Source organism: Rhipicephalus microplus, chromosome 3 (genome assembly GCF_043290135.1).
Source record: "Rhipicephalus microplus isolate Deutch F79 chromosome 3, USDA_Rmic, whole genome shotgun sequence".
In the NCBI taxonomy this organism is placed as follows: domain Eukaryota; kingdom Metazoa; phylum Arthropoda; class Arachnida; order Ixodida; family Ixodidae; genus Rhipicephalus; species Rhipicephalus microplus.
In genome coordinates, this window is record NC_134702.1 from 11517020 (window position 1) to 11538483 (window position 21464).

At 44.1% G+C, this 21464-nt stretch overlaps 1 protein-coding gene across 1 annotated transcript in view; it reads left to right on the forward strand.

Moving 5' to 3' along the window:
• LOC119163920 (neprilysin-1) overlaps positions 1–17885 on the forward strand; it is an 87159-nt gene extending 69274 nt beyond the window's left edge. The window contains exons 9-21 of the mRNA XM_037415992.2: positions 204–290; positions 3143–3267; positions 3719–3941; positions 4585–4683; positions 6014–6091; positions 6813–6916; positions 7595–7705; positions 9596–9663; positions 10044–10174; positions 12092–12157; positions 12773–12868; positions 13465–13541; positions 17385–17885. Of these exons, the coding sequence (XP_037271889.2) occupies positions 204–290; positions 3143–3267; positions 3719–3941; positions 4585–4683; positions 6014–6091; positions 6813–6916; positions 7595–7705; positions 9596–9663; positions 10044–10174; positions 12092–12157; positions 12773–12868; positions 13465–13541; positions 17385–17484 (1365 nt within the window). The 3' untranslated portion in view covers positions 17485–17885. The remainder of the gene's footprint in view (positions 1–203; positions 291–3142; positions 3268–3718; positions 3942–4584; positions 4684–6013; positions 6092–6812; positions 6917–7594; positions 7706–9595; positions 9664–10043; positions 10175–12091; positions 12158–12772; positions 12869–13464; positions 13542–17384) is intronic.
• The last annotated feature ends 3579 nt before the right edge of the window (positions 17886–21464 follow it).

Below are 21464 nucleotides of genomic sequence, written 5' to 3' on the forward strand. Positions count from 1 at the left end.
ACCACGAACGGGAATCGAACCTGCGTCCTCGAGCTTGAAACACTCGCATCGCAGTCTCTAAGCTACATCACGTCGGCTTGTGCGTGTGTGTACGCGCGTGAATGTTCGTGTGTGTGCGTGTATGTTTGTTTACGACGTATAATAAAATGTCTGAGACCAGTTATTAATAAGTCATGCACACAGTGTTCTTTTCTCTGCTTCAGATCTCCGTGCCCGAAGCGGACCGGCACGACACTGGTTCCATCTACAACAAGATGACGCTACGGGCCTTGTCTGAAATGGTGCCAGTGGTACGGGCGTGCGAAAGATTTTTCTCAGTATTCATTCGCAGAACATCGTGTGCCCTAGAATACGCAGCCGATTCTGAATATTGTTTTTACACTGAAAGCGGCGCGCATGTTTCTCCCTATGATCTGTAGACGTGGACGTCTAGGTAAAATGCGAACATAACTCAATCTAACCTAGAACTTACGTAAAACAAGTTTACCTAAGAATATTATGAGCTTGTGCGCACACGGTGGATATTCTGAGCTCATGGCTGAAAACCTACCGATAAAGCAGAATATATGGCGTGTGTCAGAAACTTTAAAAAAAAAGAAGAAAAAAAAACGACTCACCGTGCAATGCAACTAAGGATAATAGAAGTAACACCAAGAGATATGACGTACCTCATAAGAACTTGCTGTGCGGTTTCTTAGAAACTCGTCATGTTGAATAAACCTGGTGCGTCCTGGCATTCCATCATCACGCACACGCACGCAACAGCACACCCCGCAAACAGCGCGCTCACATGTACTAACTGTTTATTGTGCGAAACCCATGTATACTTAAACGATGGCGCACAAGTGCAAAGACCAACAATGATGCTCATGTGCAATGATCAATCACAATTCGCGAGAATAACATCCAACATTCACCTGACACAACAAGAAAAAAAAACCAAGACCGGCCAGGAGAATTTTAAACAATTGCATCAATGAAATATGTTTATTTTAGAAAATAAAGTCGCAGAAGGTTCTTTAGCACATTAATGCTTATTTTTTTCCCACAAGTTAACTTCTAACGTTACTCGTGCTGATAACTTCATGATTTTTCCTAGAGCCTGGGTATCGTAAAATCGTTGCTTATACCCACATGTTTCAGCATGTGCCACGTTTGTAAGAGATACAAGAATAACTACTTGTTAAATTTGGTCATTCCAATTCATTTTAATTGATTGCACTTGATATTATTGTTCTATTTGTAATTCATTTGTACGCAACCTCTTCAATCTTAACTTTTTCTATATTTCCTGGACGACCGATGAATTAACTTTTCCTTCGTCTAAATTTGAAAACTTTTCTTTTATATGCACGAAGAAGCAAGCTTGCTTCTTCGTGCATATAAAAGAAAGAAAGAAAGAAAGAAAGAAAGAAAGAAAGAAAGAAAGAAAGAAAGAAAGAAAGAAAGAAAGAAAGAAAGAAAGAAAGAAAGAAAGAAAGAAAGAAAGAAAGAAAGAAAGAAAGAAAGAAAGAAAGAAAGAAAGAAATCGACTGTGGTTTAGAAAGTCACGACATCGTCTTCAGCTGAGTCAGCAAACATGGAGCGGACGCTTATGCTCCACCTTCAAGAGCATAGATCGCGATAGCGTGATCGGGCGCCGATCATATCGCCTTCTCGTTCGCTTGTCGAGACTCGATTCTCAGAGGACATTGATAAACGCGCGCCGCGAGAGAATGAGCGTCCATGCGCGCAGCGTTAGCCGTTTGAAACTCCGCTAACGCGTGCCTTGTACTACAAGTGCAGTTGCGAAGCGCACACTATACGCCGTAATTGGTCATTCTGAGAATCGGCAAACTACACACACTACGCGTCCGTAAGACAATACGAGATTCTGCGAACTTTGCTGATGTCGTTGTTGCTGCTGTTGACGGTTATTCACTATGCCTGAGCGCCTTGTCCTGGTTGGGCCTTCAAAACACCCACTCATTTCGCAGTTCACATGATTTGAAGCTTTGCGCAATTCTGTCCTTGTCTCTGTGTCGTCGTTTTGTTCTCGCGCTATAACTATCTCCATGCCATACCAACTAGCCCAAGCTGCCACACTTCTGCAGTACCGCCGCACAATATTGCGTGTGTTTACGGGATTCCTTACACTACGTGACTCCTGCTTTGGTTTTGTTTTTCCGAAGCAATTTCAAGCACTGTTGTGGCTTTCTGGTAAAACACCAGACTGGAGCGCGAGGTGTCGGAGGTTTCATTGCCACTCGAACCCAACAATTTTACTCAATTAGTTGCACCTATGAACTTTTTTTTTCGCTTATCTATCAATCAATGAGGTCGTTTACACCGTGGAAGAAGTTCTACGGCACGGTATCTTTAGCGCTATAGCGTCGAAGTATAGGACACGAAAACGATGAATCGTATTGTCAATGAAAATTTGTAGAGTAGAGAGCGATAATGTATACGTCACAGCCGTTTACACCAGAATCGTGAGCATTCGGGTTCGTCGGTTCTTGACCTGCTGATAAAGCAGCGCCGGTCTCCCGTTTTCAGTCGAGCAGATTTTAGTCATCCAGGAGATGACTAAAACGTGGCGTAGCCAGGGGGCGGAACACCAGGCCGACGCACCTGCCCCCTCCCCCCCCCCCCCACACACATTTTTTTTAATTTGTCATGAAATATAAACCACAAAATGGCACTCCCCAGCATTTGTCTGCCTGCCCCTCCCCCACCCTCCCTATTCATATCAAGGATGTGGCACCTCCCCCCCCCCCCCTAAATGTTTCTGCCTAAGCTCCCGAGATCAGTATCAATATTTTTCTTGAAACCTCACGTCCAATCTCCTTCATAAGTTACCCATTGCGTGATAACGGAAGGACGTTCCTTCAAATGGCAACTTTAAGCGACATTTTGTTCACCTCCACGTCTTCCCTCCGTCCCATCGCTCCAACCATCTCCACTGTTCTGGTCACTGTGCAGGACTGAATTTCATGACTGCTGTTGACTAGCTGGGTTGAGTTTGAGACCCCCGATTTACTTTATAAGTAGGTAGCGCATGACCGTCGTAGCAATAATGTGCACACGAAGTATATCCGTCACAAGGGGAACTTGAAATGCACGAAAAGCTTTACCTCCGCCCGTCGTCGCTGTGGTTTTCCAGTTCAACTGGAGCGAGTACCTGTCGGTGTTCCTTCCCGTGGAGGTGAGCCCGGACGAGCCTCTCGTGGTCTACTCGGTGCCCTACCTGCGCCAAGTGGGACAGATTCTGGTCGACACCGACCAACGGTACGCGCCAGCTCCTTCGCAATGCACATATCTCTGGCGGCTTAGAACTTGCGAAGCTAACACATGCTTCGCGATTTATTGCAAGTTATCACCACGCTATGCCTTGCCATTTTTACGCATGCGTCCAACAGAAGGGAAGGCAACAAAAAAGCAACAAAAATGAACGTAGAATCAAATTACCAAGGTAGGAAACCACAGAAAGGCTTTAACATGAATGAAACATTTTCCGTACTCAGCAGGGACGCTGGTATCATTTTACAAAAATATACCGAGCAGGTGCGTACGTGACAATAACGCCTGCTCTGGAGCCGACGTTTTATACACACAAAAGTAAAAAAAAAACATTTTCTGAGGATGACAGAAACTCGAGGCAGCGATTCGTGGCAATAAATGGGGGACACACGAGACAGGCGAGGACAAAAGCTTGTGTCCGTGCTTTGCGCTCTGGCAGGACGCTGCACAACTTCGCCGTGTGGCGGCTGGTGAACTACCTGCTGGCCTACCTGGACGGCGAGTACGCCCATAAGCGGAACGCCTTCCGCAAGGTGATGCTGGGCGTGTCGGCGGACAAGGTGCGCTGGAACCACTGCGTCGAGCTGGCCAACAAGAAGATGGGCATGGCCGTCGGCGCCCTCTTTATACGCGACAACTTCGACCCGCACAGCAAGGAGACCGTACGCGACATTTCCTTTTTCCTAGGCAACTCCGTTTGTATATAAAACGTACATTCATTAAGAAATACGAATGAATTCGGTTCTTGTTGGCGAAAAGTTACCTTCTCGTCCACTTTTCTTTTTTTTTTCACATTTACATTACGATCACTTCTAATAGCATCCCCTTACACAGTTTGGCATCTTCCCCTGTTAGTTTTCATTGATATTGTGTAACAAAGAAGACAAGTCCTTAAATTTAAGTTTCTTTCCTTCATTCATTAACTAAGTTACCTCATCAATAAGTACATATACGTTTTTAAAGACAGTGAAAAAGCTTCGGGAAAGCGCCTTAACAGAATATAATTCTATGGCAGTTCAGAGGCGAATGTTGTATTTTGTTACAAGTAGAACTGCTAAAATTTAACCTGTGCTTGTACAAAACGTCGATTTCATCCGAAACATACCTTGATAATTCCAATATGCACAAGAAGAGAATAACCATATATGATCTCCGAAACTTCTACTTTCCACTACATTTTTGTCGCAATCTGTTTCACTGTTCGATATTGAAACGCCATGACCGATCTACTTTTCCCACATTGCTCGAGTCTACACGAGAGTGACGCGGAAGAACTGAACGTGGCTGTTTCACGCATGCGTGCAGGCGCTGGAGATGATACACAACATCCGCGAGGCTTTCAACGAGCTTCTCAAGGAGAACGACTGGATGGACACCGAGACCCGCAAAGTGGCCGAAGAGAAAGTACGCAAACATCAACGGCGTGAATAGATGAATGTACACTCGTCACAAGTAGGCTCTTCAGGTCGCGGTGTTTTTTCGTGGAGTACAGCTAATAAAAGGCAGCCGCGGGGCTACCTGAGGAGAATGAATGCTAACAATTCGCCGAAAGTTTGCAAAGCGTTGTGCCCAAATATAAAGCAGTATTCATTGATAAAATGCGGAGAATCGTTATGCCTGCTGCTCTGTTCAGAATCAAAAGGATGAGATTACAGTCGTTCGCGCGCGCAGGGCCAACATTCCAAACAGTCTTGAACGACTTGCTTCGTTCACGTAGTGCCGCATAAAGCACCCGGTAACATTGGTCCATTCAGCGGTTTGTTGCTAATTAGCAATGACGAAGAGATATGTACCTGACGTCGCCCTCAGCATTCTTTGTCCGTATTCAACAGATGTGGCCATGACGACGCAGCAACGTCCATGACAATATTCTTTTCTTTTTTTTTGTACTTCACACAAAATTTATTCTACTAGACATTTTAAACGCACAGTCTCGAGCATCGAGTAAAACAGTGGAAGCAAACAACTGAAAGAACAACAGTGCAAAACAACCATTATTCGAATGAAGGCTTGAAACAGCCATTCTGTGAGGCCCTTTTGCCGTGCTGTAAAGTGTACACTGACCGGAAGGATGACAAGTCAGCCTCTTCTATGTTAACGCCACCGTCATGCTTCCCTTCACATATCGTTAGTAAACATTCCGAAACATTTGCATGGTGTGTATAGCTTCTGGTACTAGCGTTTTTATTACTACCTTGCACTGTAAACGCGCCCCGCGTTTGGTTTCCCACTGCCAGCACAGGCATGAGAAGGAGAGGGTGGTGGCGGTGGAAGGGGGGTTACTCCAACTTAGTTGGGGAGGAGGGGCGCTGCGATGACCCTTTACCCCACCTCTCTCCCCCTGATGGGAAACCCCGCGCTCATCTATGGCTGCCACATACTATTAAAGACAGACTCCATTGGCATCCCGGGCGTTGTTAGGAAATTGGCCTATCGTTTCAAATACATCTACTTGACTATAATTTTCTTGAAAATACTAAATTTCTTTTTTCAGCAGAAATCAAAACTCAAAACTTTATATACGTGTTATAAACATCGTTGTTACCCGTCTTTAGACAAAAAAAAAGCAACAGCGTGAAAGAAGCAAAGACGATGAAGAAATGTCCTGTGGTCTTCGTTTCTTCGTCGTCCTTGGACCTTTCGCGCTGTCACTTTTTTTTTTTGCTCTAAATGTGAACCAACTAGCCCTCATCAAGTTTTTACTAATGCGTCTTCCTTTTTTGTGCAACCGCAGGCTAATGCTATGAACGAAAGGATTGGCTATCCGGAACTCCTCACCAACCCGTACGAGCTATCCAAGGAATACGACTCGGTGAGCTATGTTTCTTGTACTGGATGTGCGCTCAGCGAGGACTACTGATCTCGTAATCAGTCTCACACTCAACGGAACCGCTTCTCAAGCAACAACATGAAACACGCATACACAGGTACAAACCTCATTAGGTTATCCAGCACGCAAGGACGAACTTGCTTTAAGGGGTGACGGGGACTCGCCACTTGCTAGTGACAGATCTGTCATCTGCTCGTGATGCACGTAAACAACGATGAGTTAAGTGTCGTCACGCGACTCTGAGCGTGACTTCTGGCGTTTAGTATGCATACAAGACGCACAATTAGCTAACTCAGTGTAACAGTGTTGGTTTGTCAGGATACCGTCCAGTGCGATGGGGCTGACTTTCACACGCTTAGCAAGGAAAGCTTTTATTTCAAAGTAAAATATTTTATACGTGCTTTCTGGCTCCAATTTGTTAAGAACGTTAACACTGCATACCAAGAAAACTAACAAAAGATGTCCGTTTTGCGATGTCTCAAAATCGTGCCAATACTCCCTTAATGATTATCCTGATAAGCGAATGCAAACATAACAAGAACTGACAGCTGGTCTTTGATTGTCTCTTGCTGATCCGCAAGCTACCACTTTAAACCAATTCCGTCATTAGAGGGTCAGTCATTTGCTTCCACCGCGACTGTATTTATTCACCTACGTGGCCTTGTCGCGCAGCTTTGACAACGGTTCCCATACGCTGTCGCAGTTGGTGGTGCACGAAGACCTGTACCTGGACAATGTGTTCAACATCCTGAAGTTCGAGGCCACTCGCAACCAGCTCAAACTACGACAGCCCGTCAACAAGGAGAAGTGAGCCTTTCTCAAGCGGGAACAGTTCTCGCGAGACGTTTCTGCTTTCCGCGTGTCTGTCCAGCGCACGGGTTGAAAGCGAGACGTATGTAAAGCACAGAAAGTGGCAATGCATGGAGAAGTACATCTGAATACGAGCAACAATATTGCGCGGTCGCAAAGGTGCAGTTGACTCTGGCAGTCATAGTTCGTACGATCCGATTTATGTATTGTTGGAATGTGCTGCAGCCGTCCAAAATTACAAGAGCATCCGCACAACTGAAAAATCAGTTTCATATTTTTTTTGCCCCATAGTTTTCTCGCTTCCCGATTTAGTGGCACTGTGTTTTTACGTACATAATGAATTACGTACATACATTGTCGAAAATACCGCAGGCTGAGAATCCATGCCATCGTAAAATGCGGGAAGCCCCTCGCGAAGTTCTCGTTGTCTCGACGCTGTTATTCTACAAACGCGCACGCTACAAATATTAACGGAGAATGTAAGTTTCGACTAACTTCAATGTTCATCTTAGTCATGAAATGACATCTTTCGCCAGGTGCATTAGAATGCGCATACGTGTTGCGTTATTTCTCGCTCCACTAAACTTCGGGAAGTCTGGCTTGCCTGCATCGCAATGCATCGAAACCAAACGAGGCGCGACGACGGGTCGTAAGCGTAGTTCTCCCCATTTGCAGATGGACTACGGAACCAGCCGTGGTGAACGCATTTTACAACCCCAACAAGAACGACATCGTATTCCCGGCCGGGATCCTTCAGCCTCTCTTCTACAGCCACCATTTTCCCAAGTGAGTGCATCTCTTGCTTTTTTGGCCCATGAACGCTGGCGAAAGTAGAAGAGGTCCTATATGGGCTCGCGGGGCATTCACTTCAGCCTCGCGCGCTGTGCTGCGCAAGGTCTTCAGCTTACGGTTCATTAGGCCATAGTCATCGACTGGGCCTCCTTTTCCTAGTTTTCCACCGCTGCTTCGGGCCTTCCGCACTGCGCCGCCACATGCAGAGGATGGGGGCAGTTTCAAATGTAATGACTCCAGTAGAGGCGCAGCCGGAATTTTTTTTTTTCGGGAAGCAATATGGGACCAATTACACTTTATGTATGTTCGTGCGTGCGTTTGTATGCGCTCGTGCGTACATAGCCACGCTAAATTGAAAATTTCCGTGAAAAGCATTAATAGAGAGTATAAAAGCGGTTCCACACATATAAAATCTCTCTGGCATTCCCTGTCCGTTTCCTCATGCACCGCCGATAGCTCATTCTTATTTTTCACAGCGGAGCTCTTAACCCCGACCTGAGCGGATTGCTGCGTGCGAAGACCCAAAATTCAGCGCCACAGAAGTGGTGTATTTGGAAGGATTAAGAAGAAGAAGTGAGAGAGAATAAAATGAGGGAAAAGCAGGGAGGTTAACCAGAAAATGGAGCATCCGGTTTGCTACCCTGCACTAGCGGAAGGAGGAATGGAGAAGAAAGATTGGGAAGAGAGCGAAGAGAGAAATAGACGCGCGCGAAAAAAAAGAGGGGGGGGGGGAGCTGGGGTGCTAAAGTCTATACAATAGGCCGCTGCCACGCAAAAAGTTCAGTAAGGCCTTCACTGATTTTCTGTGAGCACACAAATCCTGTCGCCTTTCCAGCACTGATTGTTCAGACAAAGGTCTGTCGTCAAGGCGAGCTAACGCAGCAGCTAGTTGCCGTCTTTGCACGCTGTAACGAGGGCAGTGACAGAGAACGTGCTCTATAGTTTCATCGCTTCCGCAATGACCGCAAGCAGCACTGTCTTCCATGCCGATTCGGAAGGCGAAAGCTTTGGTGAAGGCGACACCAAGCCATAGTCGGCAAAGCACCGTTGTCTTAAAATTTATATTGGATTAAAATTTATATTCTACTTATAAGCCTGAGATTTCCCTGAAAAAACAAAAAAAAACAGCGCTGGGACGGGACATAAAAACTGCGAAAACACCAAGCAGTGTTCCTGTCTAGTCAGCCCTTGGTCTTGCCATTTCTTGAGAAGTTCAGTATGCACCAAAAAGTTTATAATAATACTCTGCACCTAGAGAGGAACTCGAATCCCGGAAGTTCTGAGTTCCGGGATCGAGCCACTGGAGTGCGGCTCTGGAGGGGCATGATGAACTAATAGATTATAAAAAACGCTTCGGAATAAAGAAGTAAGTGAACAAGAATATATATATATATATATATATATATATATATATATATATATATATATATATATATATATATATATATATATATATATATATATATATATATATATATATATATATATATGGGGCATTTAAACAGGCTGTCACGCTGCGACAGCAAGCTCCATAACAGAAAGTTTAGGAAAATTATAAAATTATCGTGAAAAAAAGTAAACAGAACTGCAAATTAAATCGACATGATTTGACTGCTAAACACCGATCTTTCTTACCCGATATCGTGAATGCATTTCGCGTGATAGCGGAGAGTAAGCTGTGCCAGCAGACACTCGCCACGATGCGTGTCTTTTGGAAACTTCGTTTGGAGAAATCAATAATGGTATGGAAATTAAGACCGCGATCCCCTCCGTGAAACATATTGTGGTTACTCCATTTTCTCTATAGCTACCCTTCGTCTTATTACTAAAACATTTGCTGGTTGATTGATTGATTGATTGATTGATTGATCTCTTGCGGCGCAGGTCCCTCAACTACGGAGGCATAGGCGTCGTCATAGGTCATGAGATTACCCACGGCTTTGATGACAAAGGTAACCAAAGGATCTCTTACATTTCGCCAATAAAATATTGCAGTAAGCAGAGTTATCTCAGTTCAACTATTTTACCACAATGACTCTTTTAAAATGCTGGACAGCAATCACTTTTGTGGTCAAATAAAAGTATTCCAACGCTTCCTCACTTTCATAGGGAGGTATACATATGTTTTGTTTTTTTGTTTTTCTGTATAAATCTCTCATTTATCTGTAACAACGGCGCCATGCGTATAGTTGTACGGAAGATGAAAGCCACCCCTTAAGCGACTTATTTGGCATTAAGATCGCGAAAAATCGTGGAGAGATGTTTGAAACGTGTGTAAGTGTGTTTCCGAGCCTCTTTGTTATTTGCCCACGTATACACAATGGCGGATCAGGACGGCAGTTCGACAAGGATGGCAACCTGAAGCCCTGGTGGAACAACAAAACTGTGCAGACGTTTCGCGAGAGGGCCCAGTGCATGGTGGACCAGTATTCCAGCTACGTCCTTGAAGACGTCAACCTCAACGTAAGCGCTATATACCCTACCACGTAGGTTTAGGTTTAGTTATTTCATCTCGAGCAACACAACCTGTCTTTTTATGTCTGTTGAATAGAATGTTGCTCCATTTACACAGAATACCAATCCCTCGCTAGGTTAATGCCTGCGCGAACTTCACGGAACCACTTCTAACCACCACGCCATGCGCCGTATACTGAAAGCACGAACGTGTCCCTCGTTGGAATGACCGCAGGCTACGAAGGGACGTGTCGATTATTTACCCCCGTATTCTAGAACGCCCCTTCACTCAAAGCTCCACCTTCACTTGAGAAAGCCGATGGGAGCGCCATCTCTAGGCAGGGCAAGTCGCTGCATATCAGTGATGATTTGCTGCTATTCTCGAGTAGCACAACGCCATTTTAAGCCGAGCAGCGGCGCAGTTCTCAACTCTGTCAAGTGAAGGGTGAAATCCGAGTTGAGGAGCGTTGATCAATACGGGGGTTAGAGGTGGATGCTATCATTCTACTTGGAGCCCGTATACCTTTCATTTTGAGCTTAGCAGTGACAAGTGCCTCCTCTCTCTCTCTCGACCCTCTCCCACGCGCAGCCGGCGTCTACCACCATGTACCTAAAAGATTTACAAAGCCGCACACGTTAAAAGGGACAGTAAGGAGCAAAACAATTTTTTCGCGTAGTAGTAAAGTACAATTTGACAATCCGAATAACACCACTCTTACACCGACACGACGCTTCGTGAAAACACGTGAAAACGCGCGAAAAGAAGATGCGGGTGGCATAGAGTTTCCTAATATACACTAGAGGGAACTCAGGCGCTAGTGTCTACGGGAGCTGACACACACGGCGCTTCAGGGAGCATGGAAATGATGGGTAATACACACATTTGTCTAATCTTCGTACTTCTGGCCTGCTTCTGGCTCCGTGTGTGTTCGGGTGGCTTGGAGCTGTTTTCTCACGAAACAAAAAAATCAGCAAATTTTCGGTGGTTGTGCTTCACCACCTTATTTTTTCAAAGCTTACCTTTTCAAATCAGGTCACGAAGTTCAAAAGGGTTCGTTCTTTTCTTTAAAACAAAACCGTAACCAGCAATAAATGAAGCCGCAAGTACGAAGACTAGACAAATGTGCGTACTACCCATCATTCCCATGGTCGCTGAACGATCGCAGCGCCAGAGTGCCCTCTAGTTAATTTTAGGAAACTATGGCGTGTAGAGACGCCACCTTGAAGTTACCGTCGCGTCATAAATTCTGAAGCGCCTACTGGGTCCTACGCACCTTCTAATCGATAAAATTGAAGTGCATTGTCATCTTCGGGTGTCATAGACGTAGCATACGAAGTTTCAGAAAATTTCATCGATCGAACGTAGCAAAATTACGAAAAATACTTTCTGAAAATTTTGACGTCACGCGCGGTAATTTCAGCGCCAAGTTTAAAAATAAAACTTCAACCTTGATTTTTCTTCGCTGACAATGAACTTATGTTAGTGAAGTATATGGCATTAGAGTTATCAGAGTGCACTTTGTCAATCTAAACAAAATCATTGTTCCTCTTTAGTATTACCTTAAGTATATTGACCATGCACCTTTCAGGGGACAATATGAGAACGCGACCAGCATTTCTGCCCCGCTGCTCCCCCTTCATTGGTGAGCGGGGGAAGCGTCCCCCTTCCCCCCCCCCCCCCCCCCGTTGTTTCGCTAGGCTGTTGGGAAGAACATGGCTACCGAAAACGTGCGTTGCCCAATGAGATTCAGCGGCGTCGCTTAGTGCTTGGGTTGTCGCTACCTAACTAAGAAGAGAAATAAATTTGTAGGGTATAATTCCACTAGCTACCAAGATAACAATAACAAATTTAACGAAACATAACATCAACTGTTTCAGCTACAACGCTGAACATTTCACTAACGACTTCTTCTGACTACAATGCAGATCAATGGCAAGATGACTCAGGGAGAAAACATCGCCGACAACGGAGGACTCAAGCAGGCGTACAGGGTGAGTGGCACAAGTTACGTCATCCACTGTCACTTGGATGCACACGTGCAATAGAGACCCTTTGGAATCACGTGGTCACTACTTTCGAAAAGTACTCACGAAATGAAGGTAGCACACACGAATGAGTAGTTTGGCGAATCTTCGTTGTGGTAGGCGCATATGTTCTTGATCTGAAATTGGGGCTGGCCGTACAAGTGCGGTCAAGTGTCGTTGTGTGCTCTGTATCTTATGGTAGAAGGAAATTTCGGCAGGGGCCAGTGCCCGGTGTACCACTCCCTAGCTACGTCACTGACACCGATGAAAAGATCCGCCTGTTCAATTTTCTTCATCTGTCCCGATTCGCACCCTTCATTTCACCACCAGCACCACTACCACCATCATCATAATCATAATAGTAATGATAATCATCATGATAATTTCGACTACGCCCAGAGCAAACCAAAGGCCTCTCCCACGTTCCTCCAATCAACCGTGTCCTGTGCCTGCTGCTACCACGTTATACCCGCAGACATCTTGAAATGTTCGCGCTATTCATGATGCACGAGCACCGTGTCAATTTCCCGCGACAAAGGAAACTCCGAAGCTAATCTCGAAGGCCCCGCTCTCCTCCCGCAGGCGTACAAGAAGTGGGTCAAGCAACACGGCGAGGAGCCCCTGTTGCCCGGCATCAACCTCACGCACGACCAGCTCTTCTTCCTCAACTACGCCCAGGTTGGCTTTCATGCTTAGTATACCACCGTACTCGAGACGAGCCAAACAAGCTGGCTGAGGTGCGAGCGCCCGATTACGCAATCGCGCACTTACGTTGCTGTCTTTTTTTTTTCTCTTTCTTCTGTGGTTCTCTTGATCCACTTGCTCCATGTTGGAAATCATGTTCGTTCGCCATCTTGAGTCCACATCGCGTTTAAGTCACTTTACAATTGAGTTTATCTTTGCTGATTTGGTAAGAGCACGAGCACTGCATCGTTTTTATCGAAACCATAGAAATTTGGCGCACTGCACTTGTTCACACAGCGACAAAATTAGCGTTTTCATCGTGAACAAATATATTTACGCCCATTTAATGAAATCTCATTAACCAAGAAAGCACTCTTCCTTCTACCGAAAGCAATATGCACTAGGTTTACTTCGCATAACACCATTCCTCTTAAAAACTTGCTTCGTGACAGAGGGGCGCGCGGAGCGGGCGCCGTACGATAATCGTAAACGAAATATGCGTAACTCATAAGCGACATTGTGCTTACGCGGTATGTGAGATATGCTGTCGGTATTGATTTTTTTTTCTGTCATCTTTTTTCTTCTTGCAGATATGGTGCGGCTCGATGCGTCCAGAGGAAGCCCTGAACAAGATCAGAACATCGGTCCATTGTCCAGGACCAATCAGGTTAATCCCGCAACGAATAGCTGTCACTCGATGCACCAAACTGCGCGTTATAACGCAAACAGTATTCACTTGGGGAAGGAATGCTAGCCTGTTCGGGATTAGAAAATGGCTACACGGTTCAAATACATGGCACTGTCATGCTACGCTACTCCGATTCTTTCGCAAGGGAGCGTTGTGGCCGTTATTTCCTCAGCTATTCCGAGTGTGTAGCCTCGTAGATATCGTCGAAGTACCTTACAAGACGTACACAAAGCTGTCTGCAAAGACAATATAAGATTTCTTTAAACTTATACGTGGGGCGCAACTTTTTCTTTGTGCGCGCAATCGATGAACCGATGCGAGGGAAAACATCGCAGAAATCCAGAGTGAACTAGAAATGAAATGTGTTGAAATGAAGGACCATTCAGTTCAACCGAGATCCAAGAAATAAAATATTTAAGGCTAAGAATGCTTTGTGAAAAGACAGCCTAAAAGGGGGCGGTGAGAAGAAGGAGGAGGCACCGAGTGTGTAACTTCACAGGTATAAGCATAAAAAAACAAAGAAAAGTGGGGCGAGGCTTTATCGCAACGACAAGTCGCGGAAATATCCAACGTTCACTTACAACACCGGTGGTTTCGTGCATTCGCAAATTAGTATGATTACCCTAACTGGTGCACTTTACAATTGAACTGTGTATGATTTCAGTGTGATGCTGATGCTGATGCTGATGACCTCTGATGGATGGCGCTTACCCACAAAGGGGGATGGGCCAAGAACCGGGCGGCAGGATACTTAAATGAAACTAAACTGAAAATGAAGCCAATCTGAAAAAGAAGCTTAAAATAATACTACCAAAAAACAAAAATGTGCGCTGAGCAAGCGGTCAAACCATCTTTTGTTTTTGAAAGACATAACTACGAATTATAAACTAAAGATCTGAAAAGGTAGTGGTTCACTAGCATGGTAATCTTTTAGTTGCGTTGATGTAATCAAACACAGCGGAGCATACATCCCTGTGGCAGTAACCAAATGAAGTTCCGCCAAATGATAAAATTACTGGTAAATTTACTTGTATTCAGTGAGAGTTTTAGAGTTTTGAACTTCCTCTTTCTCATCTGTTAGATAGCCCTTGTTAAGGACTAGCAATGATTAATTAAATTTCTGCCGAAAGCCTATGTAGCCTATGTGCACAGCTATTTTATGTGAGACGAAGCTCATCGAATATAGCACACCAAGGACTGTACGATTTATTCGTTTGCACTAATAGCAGATTTGGAAACGCTCCCTAACTCCCGTTATCAATATCTGCCACCTGTGTAATCTATTTGCCGAGTGATATCAATTCTCGTAGACACTAAGCTCGTTCAGATTCGTGTGTGTTACATTTTACCATTTGAATTTCTTTCGCGTTTCGGCAATCGCGTTTATTGTAGCTTCAGCGAAACCCTGCACACCGCAACAGATCACTGTTTGAATACATACAGCAAACGTACCGTTCATATACGTATTAACTAATGATGTTTAAAAAAATTGCTGGAGTGGAAATTCTTGCCCACGAGTGAAGCAGTGCCAACCATAAGGCGACGGCTGCGGCAGCCATCTTACTAGGGGCATGATGAGCTGTTGGCGTAAGGGCAATCTTTCCGAGTCAGAAAGTGCTCAAAGTGCGTCCTTGTGTGACTAGTTTCCTTTAGTAAGCCTCGAATTTAAGGGAAATTTTATTGGAGATTAAGTCGCCGATACTAGTCTCTGCGGATTATTTCTTTGAAAAACAGCTATCTTTTAATTTATAATTATCGTAGCCTTTAGACTAACAAATCAAAACCACTTGATGTCTATGTGGGCACCACCAGAAAATAGCACGTTTTTGAGATCTTTGGAGGGCAAAAACTGGCTTCACTACTGCTTGCAAAGCTACTCCAGCAATTTTTTTAAAACCTCCTTGGTATTAACTTTTGATAAATTTTGAGATTGAAAGGGGGGGGGGGGGGGCTTAATGAAGTAGCTAAAGAGCGAGCAATGTCTTATCTCGGGGCCAACAGCAATTTTTTTTAAGTGCCTATAAACCTTAAAAGTGAATTTAAAAGACGATCGATGTACCGTTTTGAATGAATGCATAGCTGTATTTTACAGAAGAAAAAAATCATTTCTGTGGGTTGGACCTAAAGCGGATACATTTGATGTATTGTCAGGTCATTGTAAAGAACGCAAAGGGGTAAAAACAAATTTTTTATCGAGTTAACCTAGGGCCACCGCAAGAAAAAGAAAAAAAGGTACAGGACTTGTGCAACGACAGCTCGTCAGTCGTCGACAATCTGATCGTCATTGAAACACGCCGGGTTTTGTGCAAATATGGTAGCCAGTAGCGCAGCCAGAAATTTCTCTCTCTCTCTCTCTCTCTCTCTCTCTCTATATATATATATATATATATATATATATATATATATATATATATATATATATATATATATATATATATATATATATATATATATATCTTGAAAGTCTTCCTGGATTCGGGATTCGGGTCGAGTTATAAGTCACCAGAAGAAGCGAACGAGCAAACGAAAAACAATGCTTTATTGCCAACGTTACGGCCGGGGACCGGCCTTCGTCAGGGCTCGTATGCCCTGACGAAGGCCGGTCCCCGGCCGTAACGTTGGCAATAAAGCATCGTTTTTCGTTTGCTCGTTCGCTTCTTCTGGTGACTTTATATATATATATATATATATATATATATATATATATATATATATATATATATATATATATATATATATATATATATATATATATATATATATATATATATATATATATATATATATATATATATATATATATATATGGTGGGGTGATATTCAATGGATCCGGTGGAAAATGCAGTATAAAAAGAGGTCGACAAACGTGCGAAAAAACACTAGTTTTACTAACGTTTCGGCAGGTGGGCCTGCCTTCGTCGGAGTGAAGGCAGGCCCACCTGCCGAAACGTTAGTAAAACTAGTGTTTTTTCGCACGTTTGTCGACCTCTTTTTATACTATATATATATATATATATACACGAAGATTTCCGCACAAAAATTAGTGATGTTTTCTATGGTGATACTGATGTCCTTCGCCTGATTTCGAGTGGCATGTAATATGTCGATTTTGTCGTCTTCAAACACGCAGTTAGAACACGCTAACAAGACTGCACTGTGATGCCATTTTTTCTTGCTGACTTGCAGCGTTGTAAACATCATTCAAACTTCAAAGGGATTCAAAATTTTTCGACAATTTTTTTAAATGATGAAGGCTAAATTAAAGGTATTGTTACCAGGCAGTACAACATCATTAAAATTGATGATGAGGTTTCCGGGAAATAGTATTACTGCGTTTCAATGTTATATATATAAGAGCCTTCAGCGCACAACGCATTGTCGTTGTGAACGCCAGTCGAATCTCGATATAACGAACAGGTATTTAACGTAGTACGAGTTAGTTGCAACAATTTTTTGTGTTGCCATCGACGAAGTGTTGCGAATACTCGCTTATAACGAATTTTCAAACTTAACGAAGGCACTTTTGTGACAGATGAGACTTAGTTTTTATGAAGTTCAGTTGTACATGAAATTTCGTGCGCAAACTCGATAAGTTTTCTCGACTTGTAGATTAGATAGCGCGTATTAGTGCGGTACATTAAAGAAAGAAACATGACACAAACGCAGGGAGACGATAGCGTCTATCTGTCTCTTCGTCCGCCGCGGTGGTGTAGCAGTTACAGCGCTATAGTATAACGTAGCATACTGCAGTATGCTATACTAGCGGCTTCAGTGAATAGGAGAAGCATCCATTTTCTCGCCCTGTGCGCTGCCATTTTGCAGGGTCCTCGGCCCGCTGTCCAATTCGTACGATTTCTCTCGAGCCTACAACTGCGCCAACATGAGCCGCATGAATCCAGCCAAGAAGTGCTCCGTCTGGTGAAGGGACGACGAACGAGGACGATACACAGACCTCAAGCGCTCTTTCCTTGCGGCGCGAGAACCACGCAACGTGCACGTGCGACACCTGCGCAAGTCTGGACACAAACGCTGCCCGGCGACTGCAGTGGCCCCTCGCTAATCACAAGTGTCGAAGTGTGTGCCCGCAAGCGACCGATTCGTGTTGTTATTTTTTTGCATCGATTTTTGGCAATGCCAAAGAGAACTATGGCAACACCTGCCCGACTTGGTCTACAGGGCGGCAGTGGCCAGTATGCTTGTGTCGGGTTCAATGAACTATACACCACGTTTGCACTCGCGCAGTCTTGGGATCACGATGTCAAGCTTGTAAAGAAAAGCAACAAAACGCACCTGCTTACGCAGTGCCTGTAATGCTCTTCGTGTACACGCGTACTTCCACAACATGGAGGCAGGCAGCGACTTTTTTTTGTCAGCGGGTGTTTTTACATATCAGTCTTTGAAGTTGTTAGACGTGTGTCAACTACAACCTAACGTGTAGTCAGAAGTGTGCTTTAAACGTCGCACTAATCTGGGAGCCGCGGCTTTAAATTTCCGCATAAGGAAAATGTGTATCGCAACGGCTCTGCTACTTTCTTTTACCAGAATCCTTCAGTGCTCTCACTGCTTTTTCTTTGTTTTTTTTTTTCGTGTTGGAATGCATTCGTGGTGAGATATGCGAAGGACATTTGGCAACTCATCCGCTTTTCAGTGAATAAAAACATCTTTGTCTTAAAAATACTCGACGTTGTATTTTTTCAGCCTTTCAGCTGTACACATGCGGCACTTGGGCGCACGCGACACGGTCAAACGGCCGCACGTGTGTGTGACAAGCAGTGTTTTATCCATTACCAAAAAAACGTCATAGCTTTGCCGAAAAGGCGACGCAATTAACGCGAAGGTCACGCGCAGAATAACAAGGAGACCGAAACGTGCCCCGCGTTTGACCCACGAAACGTACTCACAGGTAAAGACGAACGCGAATAAGCATCTCAGTTGCTACTTCGCTGTGTTTGAAAAGCGCGCCCTTTTCGCAAATGGAGACTGTGCAACGATTGCAGTGACCTTTGTGCACCCGGTAACTACAACAGAATCGTTCAAGTGAAAGCCCAACCGCCAGCCAAGACGTACGATCCTCCCCACCGCAAGATAAGGGTGCGAGAAGGTGCGTCCACCCCCTCCTCTCCGCAGGCCAAAGTACGCGTGGGAGATGAGGGCGGGCGCCACCGCGTCGTGTACTCATTGCGCCATCTTGCTGGTAATGCTGAAAATACAATAGTTAACCCCCCCCCCCCCCCCCGAGATGCCCGTCGACAGCGGTGAGTGGTAAATATGAATAGCTTGCCGTTCGACGATTGAAGGAGGTGCTTCTCGGTGGCTCAGTGGTTAACGCCTCGCATTCAGGATTCAGAAGTCTCGCGTTCGATTCCGCGCGCCGGAGTCTTTATCTGGCTTATTTCTCTCTCTTGCGTTTACATATATATAGATACGTATACATATACGGCAAGTGACGATGACACCAACGCCGGCGGCAAAATCCAGTGAAGAGTGCCCATATAATTGCTATAGTAATAAAAAGTAACTAAATATGTTAGTTGTTACACCAACAAAAAAAAAACGAACGTGTTACTGCCTTATATTACAATAAAAGTTAACATGTAGCATCTATCGTTATTATCATAAATTTTAATGTGTCTTTGCAACAGAAACCCAAAATAGCAATTTTTATATGCCCAATTAATGTTTTACATAAAACTTGCAACACAAAACAAGGAGTACATTCAATGCGCTTATTGAGAGAGTATTAGTTGTACAAATGTACCGAACCTTAGCAATGGTATAGAAGCTTAAAGTTGCCTGTAGAGTTACGTGTGATCGCTTGCGACTCTGTGACACACGGCAAAACCGTTTTTTTTTTTCGTGCGACATTATACACAAAATCAAATTATAATTAATCCACGCTAGCCACAAAGAAACAATCACTAAACTCGCAAGCAATTCACAGTAACTTACTTTTTTTTGGGTCCGAACAGCCCCCTCCAGTGGAAATCGTCGAAATCCACGGAATGAATGATCATAAGTGGGCGAAGCTCGAGAGGGGGAGATCATCAGTAAACTATAACTCTCCCGGGAAAAGTTAGCCCATTACATCATTAGAAAGACACAAGAGTGTGCATATATTATACAAATCAACTTTTATTTTGTTCTTGATTGTTTGTTGTTTCGTTTATTCCCAAGTAAAATTTCCTGCTGGCTTTCTGCTGTGAGCTACTAGTTTGAACTGGTTTTTTGGTGGAACCAGCAACAAACGTACTGGTTTCTTGCTGCTTGTAATGGTTACCGCAGTGTGCTTACTGGTCTTCTTATGGTGCCAGTAGGGTGCCTTACGGTTTTTTGCTTGTACCAGCAGGCAACCCATTGACTGTACTGGTCTCAGCAGAGTGCTTACTGGTATTCTGTGCTGGTTCCAGCAGATTACTGGTTTTTTCCTGAGATGCTGCTGGAACCAGCAGGTATACCTTGCTGATTTCAGTTGGCAACGCCCAGTTCCAGCAATGAATAAACCAATGAAAATATAGAATCGCTTACATCCATCAAGGTGATTAATATTGCCACATTCCTTCCTCCAAGTTTTGTTATCACCCATTTCTCTGTCAGTAATTCCAGCCCAAACTGCACCTACAGTGTTTGAGAAGCTTCAGGACTGTAGCAAATAATTTTGTTAATAATTACAGCCACTTCGTGAACATGACAGATTATTCTGGAACCTACGTCACCACTAGCGATAACGCTAGAATATTCAATGTCAACTGTATAAATCCCGACGCGCTTCACTGCTTGTCAGTTGGTTGACGGCCGACGCTCTGCTCGCCGCTATCAGTGCCAGCGTCTTACTGTAATCTGACTTTCCTTTTTCGCGGCCACAAGTTTGGTCGAATAAACAGTTTAGCCTGAACAGCCAGTCTGCTTCCTTCGTCCGTGTCACGGCCCTGTGACAATATAGTGAGCTAGTTCGTTGTGATAGTTGGCATTCATTTTTGTAGTGCAAAAAATACATGCAGGACAGCCCGGGCTCTCTCCATCATGCATATATTCGTGTCTTTATTTATTAATTTTTTTTAGCTATAGAGCTGAACACCAGTCATTACTAAAGATGACTTAGAATCACCGAGCGCGGATTGTTTTCCTACTCTCTTTCTCACGTGTTTCCTGAGCTCCACTTCGCCAAGCAGAGTTTTCGTTTAACGCTCGCCTTTGATGTACTCGATGGTACAGCCTGCCCAAATTCTTGTGGCGCCTACCCACCCTGTAGAGTTTATAACTACGGAGCACAAGTTCAAGAGATACTGAACGAAAATTGGCAAAACTTATGGAAACATAAAAATTCTACTTGGAAGACATGACCGTTTCGTTAAACAGAGCTCATTTACCATATTTCAAAGGTGGTGAATTAAGCTAGCTTCATTGGCAAAATCAATTGATGCTGCCCTAAAACTCAAGAGCATCAGTTGGTTTGCTTGGTAGTCCCTTTCTAAGATCATGCGACTAGAAGCAACTGAAAGCATCCAGAACCTGTCCTGGCATCCATCCTTTAAACACTCCTTGGTAACTATTGTGCTAAGAGGCATGAATGTTCCCTCATTTATTATCATTTTTTTATGCGCCAGGTAACTGCTACAAGGTTTTTCATTTTTCTTTTTACATACAAGTGTGACACTTGTAGTATAGCTGTAGGTTTATCTCTCCATAGTTACCATGACTAGTGATACATGAGTTGAATTGAGATATCCTTCAGCTACTTTTTCCGTCGCAGACCTGGCAACACTGCCAAAAAAATAAAAAAGGCCAAATTGACACATAGGTACTGTGGATGAAAACATATAAGCAATAATAGTATAAATATTTGACTAAATGCAGTTAGCAAGCGACACTGTACGATGAGTGACCTGAAGTATGTTAAAAAAA